The 6,042-nt window shown below is 39.1% G+C and overlaps 1 protein-coding gene across 1 annotated transcript; it reads left to right on the top strand.

Annotated features, from left to right (window-relative positions):
• The first annotated feature begins 787 nt into the window (after positions 1 to 787).
• Positions 788 to 3,896, top strand: si:dkey-5n18.1 (uncharacterized protein LOC570444 homolog). The gene is made up of 2 exons (XM_036582661.1): positions 788 to 1,324; positions 3,479 to 3,896. Exons 1-2 carry the CDS (start codon positions 860 to 862, stop codon positions 3,656 to 3,658), a joined length of 645 nt encoding a protein of 214 aa, XP_036438554.1. The 5' UTR covers positions 788 to 859; the 3' UTR covers positions 3,659 to 3,896.
• The last annotated feature ends 2,146 nt before the right edge of the window (positions 3,897 to 6,042 follow it).

Here is a 6,042-nt window from a genome sequence, read left to right as displayed (position 1 = left end):
ACTGAAAAAAAAGAAAGCTTGATTGAGGAAATGGAGGATAATGGAACGGTTGCTAAGCAATGAATAACACATGTCATTATAGTTAGAGTAACGTGAGTCATAACAGCTGTTTAATTACTTAAGGTGTCCTGTGGTTACTTGGACCCCTGGGCACGCTCCTATAAAACCTCAGCCTGCCCACTGCATATTTTTGAGAAAGGAATCTGCTTTTTACCCAGTAATATTTTAATCATTAATATTCTTAAATTAATTCATTAATTTATTTATTTATGACTGACTGTGGTTAATTTCTTTTTTTTTGTGACAGCATCGGCAGAGTCTTATGAATGGCTACATCTCTGTCTTTTGAGGGTTATCATTTTATTCAGGACTAAGAATGCATCAAATAGAGAAGAGCAGGCCTTACAAACTGTCAGTTTCTAGACTCATTAATACTCCACTGCAGATGTATACATAAAGCAGCTTTCAAAATGGAGCTTAGACACTCTTATTATGTATTTTTTACTATTTTATTTTTTTACTTAGTCATTAAAACATTACAACTTTCACTTCACTATGAACTTAGGCTACCTGACCTGCCTCTGTACTGGTACAAGTGTTGGGAAAGAACACTAAAAAGGGGAAGGTCATCTGGACAGTTTGGTGCTATGAATCAAAACCTTCACGTGATTTTTGGGGAAGTACATGAACTAGTGTTTCCTGTTGCTTTTGCTGATGCTGAAGAATTCTGTTTATCAGCAATTTCTCAATGGCATCACATGACCTTCTGATTCTAGTCAAATGGGCCTGACCGAACTGCACAAATCCACTCTGAGGGTCTGAGTTTCTTCATTTGTTTGAGTTTAAGACTGAGGTTAACATGGCTAAGATAGCAGCACTGATAGCAGTTCTGGCTTTTGCCCTCATGAGTTTTGAAGGGGTCTATGGTGGGATCCAGCCTGGAACCTGTAGGCTTGTGTGTGACCCTTTCCAGAGTGGCACACATGACCTGGGGGCCAATGGCCTGGTCATTCCCCTCGCCTCCTCTGGAGGGGGTGCCCCAGGTCCGGCAGGGCCCCCAGGGAAAGCAGGACCTCCGGGCCCACCGGGCCCTAAAGGAGAGGGCTCCATATCGCGGGGTGGAGTGGCTTTCTATGCAACCTTGAAGGAAGACTTCAGCAAAGATGAAGTGCTGAAGTTCAGTAACGTGATAACAAACCTGGGCGGCCGCTACGACTCCTCGACTGGCACTTTCACGTGCCGATCGGCTGGTGTGTACCACTTCAGCTACCACCTAGTGAAGACGGGAGTCAGCCTCAGGGCTGACCTGGTGCTCAATGACAGGGTAAGTTCAAGAAGTGTCCTTTTATCAGGGCAGATTCTAGACTTTTACCAAACCACACTTGTGCTTGTAAGTAGGAAATATTTCATTATTTTTAGTTTATTGAAAAGTTACTATTAAGTATGGTCTTGTTTCACACCACCCTATACGCTTTTCTCATTTTTGTTATTTCTTGGCATCTAAAAAACGTAGAAAAAGCTGGAAGTGTAGATTCAAACCTGCCAGGACAGAATGTAAATGAGATTTTAATGTAATTAAAACTATGACTTCTTTTGGAATTAACTGCGTAATCACAATGTAAACCATTACATTTGAACAGCACTGCAAATTGAAAGTAATATCTGTCAAATACTATGGGCTAATACTAAACATGCACTCATATAGAATTATATAAGAAAATAAGAACAATGAAAAGACAATTATTCCACATATTCCAAATATTGCAAATATTACAAACTACAATAATACAAATCCTCACTCACACACAGACAATACAAGTACTAAGCAATGTCATTTACTGACCAGTATAATGGGGTATAAGGATGCATTTGAAAATACCAGTCTTTTACATTATGTTAAAATTTCATGATGAATGGATGCATAGAAATGCTGCAAATTTTCTAGTACCATTAACTTCCATAGAAAGTCAAGGACGTTTTTTTTTCTTCCCCCATAAAGTTAAAATTTTAGAGAAACAAGTTTGCAACAAAATCCTAATAATATCTTCTACTTCCACGTACAAGCAGGGGAGTCACTAGAGGTTAATGGGTAAAGGGCTAAGCCTGTACTAGGGGGCTCTGGGGGCATGGTCCCCAAAGAAAATATTTTTTTTGACAGCTCCAAAATATTTAAAATTCACTTTCAGGGTAGCAACAGCCAGAAAATGTCAAGTACATCAGCCATGTTAAGTATATCAAAAAAATGGTTATTTGGTCAAATTGGCACACAGTAGATCTGTCTCTTTGTAGTTTGTATTAAGCACAGAGCAATTATAACAGACACTATATTCAACCACTTACAGCAGACACAAATCAAGCAAAGGTACTGAAGTCAAGCAATTCTACCTCCTCCCTCTTAGATCAGCTGCAAGGTGTTAAATATATTACACAGATTATAGATCATTATAGTTCAGTCTCAGTTGGTGCAATCCAATAGAGTGTGATTTTGCTCTGTAGGCTATTTAATAAGCTAGGTGACAAAATTTCATGATAATGGTGAAAATTTTATATGCTCTCAGTTAAATTCAATTAAGTATTAATTTTAACTGAAAGCTTATACAACTTTTCCCCGCTTTCTACTTGATCACTAACCTCCATCAGATCTGCTCCTTCAGTCCTGTCAGTCTCCTTCAGCTTCTTTCTCACCTTCTTCCTGTGTTTGTAATACATTAATTTAATTAAACCCAGATTCTCAAGAACTCAAGAACTTTTTTTTTTAATTGGTAAAAATCTTCTCATCTGATTGGCCTTCGACAGAGCTGCTGCCTCTTAATTTCCATCTACAGGTTGAGGAATTGAGGTATATTAAAATGTGTTATGACCTTATGACACAAAGCTGAAGTCGCGTCTTGCTTGAATTTTCCGGTTCCACCTTAAATGCTGCAGCAGTTACATTCTGGCACCTTGCAACGGAAAAATTCAAACAAAAATCTGGCGAATAGGAAGCAACTTCAGCCTCCTTTTCACTGACATTAACTTACTGCAAACAGCAATATATATGCCAAATACTGGTGCCATTGTTTCCAAATACTAGCAACTACACCCATGCTTAGAAGCACAAACGTGCTATTTACTGAAAATTTAGGGTCCAGAAAATTTTCCACCTAAGAAATAATTACTATTAAATTGACAACATGCTAATATAAACATTGGGAATTTGAATTTGTTTTCTATATATGAATATATTCTTTTCTTGGAGATCTACCTTCCTGCAGGTTTTACCTCAAATTCAAATCTAAGATACCTCATTCAGCTAATCAAGGCAATCTCAAGGCAATAATTACGCGGATCAGATGGAGTCAATTAAGGTTGGAACTAAAGTCTGCAGTATAATAGATCCCTAGGACCAGAGTTGGTGACCAGCACTTCAGAGGAGCTGAGTTGTAAGAGAGTGACTGAAATGTTAATGATATTGTGTCTGTGTTTGTATGTGTTGTAGGTCGTGGCTGGTGCAGTAGCTGTGGATGCGCTCCACACCGACACAGCCAGTAACAGTGCAGTGCTGCAGCTGAGGGCTGGAGACCGTGTGTATGTGCGCCTTAACAAGAGCGACAGCACCCTCAAAGACACACAGAACCTCTTCAGCACCTTCTCCGGCTACCTGCTGTACGAGCTCTGAACCCACCCAGTCACCCAAACACCGCTAGGCCACAATACACCTGTTATATATACATAACAGTGTGTATTGTATGAAAGTTTCCTGATAGCTCGTCCAGCCAAAGGTCTGTCGCTGAACTGCGAGGCCACTCCTTGCCTGTGCTGCATTGTCCCTGCTTTTGTGTGAGAAACCTGTTTGTGCCGCTTTGTATTCAGGCTGTGAGTCTGTCATTGAATAAAAAGGAAAGCTCTGTTACCAAGTCCCTGACTAAGACTTTTTGTTGCCACGGAAGAATCAATTCTTCAATTTAGCCGCAAGGCCGAGACCTTGGCAACACATTTCATAGGGCATTGGAAGAGATGTCACACACAGATTACAACACCAGCAAAGGAGATCTCTCTCTCTCTCTCTCTCAGTCACACACACAAACACAGTTGCTGAAGTGTTACTAATGCTTTCAAGCATGATTCATTGATCATAGCGTCCGGCTACATTTTTACATGACGGAGATAAAAGCACCAGACCCATTCCAGGTCTTGGGCACAAGCCCACAAGTATTAAAAGCAGACATTAACCCATCCACTTACTATGAGATTAGACAATGCTAATCAACAAATGGCTTCTCCACCGACCTTTACTTATAGTGGATGAGACTCGTCAGAACACAATAATGCAGCTACCTCCGAGCCAAGTGGGTAATCAAGTCCAGAGAATTCCCACTGGGCCTGTTACTGTGAGCTAATGTATGAACTCACAAATATATGCACAAGAATGCTCAGACTACAGATATTACATCAAAGTGTATATCTGTAGCAATTTAGGGGTTAAACCACCAGCCCACACCTCATGTGGTACAGCCACTGGTTTGTTAAGTGAAAGTGAATCTCGTACAGTGGACAGAGATTCATGAAGCTGAAATTAGCTTCTCATTTCACGGTCCACCTTTAATGATGTAGCAGTTGCATTCTGGAGTCTGTATGGGCTAACGTCAGCCTCAAGAGATTAACATGTCAAATTCAGCACAACGGTGAGAATCTGGTATTGGCTGACACAACACGCAGTGCTCCAGAAAGTTCACGAGCAGTTTTCATACATAAATTACCAGAGATGACAATACTGAGAACACTGCTTAATGCGGATGAGGACATATCTGAGCGGAAATGCTGTAGTTAGCTTACATGGCTAGCATTAGTTTGTAGCATACTGACTGTCATGATTATGTCACATTTATGGTAGAAGCTTTCATCAGTTGAAAAGCATGACATCAATGCAAGTCACCTTGGTTATCTCAGTGTAGAATTTAATAGGAAATAAGTTTACATTACCAAGTTGAAGTGGCAGAAATTCGTCTTGGTCTTTTCAAATCAGACCTGAACCACTTTCATATGTGGTCTGACACTGAATACGTATCCAATTCCTGGCCATGTGACCTTAATGCAAATCAGAATATATGTGTTGTTTTTTCACTGCTTTAATATGGCAGCGCAAATGCAATCTGACCCTTTTTCACTTTCATCTCACTCTAATAATGAACCGCTAAAAGCCGTTCAGAGCAAATTACCTTAATGACAAAGGCTTATTCTGCTTGTCAGTCTGTTGTTCATGGAAACAAATGAAGATAAAATGTGCACATTCTTTTTCTGACTGTGCAAAGGTTTAATTATACTGTTTTAGAAAGTTTATAAAAATTTTGTGTATAAAATTTACATAACTATGAGTAAGAAACAGTGTTGAAGTGGATTGGTCCTGTCTGGCCTGTACCCAGTCTGCTTAATAAGATCAGTATCAGTGCTGTTCCTGTTTCAGCATGTAAGGTCAAGGCATCACTAGTTTAACACATTTTTTAACAGATTTTAACAGATTTTTTTCTGCAGTGCCTCTAGAGGCCTCAGGTGGAATAGAAATAGATGCAACGTTTCTATTAAATTAAACTAATAAAATATTTTTTCATAACTTATCAGATTTAACTAGCACACAGTTCTCGGTGTGTGAAATGTGAGTCTGTGTTAAGCTGCTAGTGAGCAATGAGGGGTGAAAGGGGAGGGATTAGAACACCCTGCTGTAAAAAATCCACATCTCTTCACAAAACTGCAACTTTTTTCATATTAAAAAAGCAAAACGACTGCCACAATAAAAATCATTTCAACACAAAAACACTTTTATAAATGTTGACTTGTTTGCCGACCTACAAGCATGAAAATCCAGTTCATTTCTGGTTTTGTAAATCATATATTACATGGAAGAACAATGTACAGTTCAAATGAGAGACCAGACAGAAGTAATACAGAAATCACATTTTATGGCCGCTGTGAAAAGGGCTTAAATATAGTGTCATAATTGCAGTTATATAATTAGATCTATTTTATTTGTTTTACTTTCTGAAAGGTTTGAGTCTAAATTTCTGA

Source organism: Colossoma macropomum, unplaced genomic scaffold (genome assembly GCF_904425465.1).
Source record: "Colossoma macropomum unplaced genomic scaffold, Colossoma_macropomum, whole genome shotgun sequence".
NCBI lineage: Eukaryota > Metazoa > Chordata > Actinopteri > Characiformes > Serrasalmidae > Colossoma > Colossoma macropomum.
This window is presented reverse-complemented; position numbering and strand designations above follow the sequence as displayed.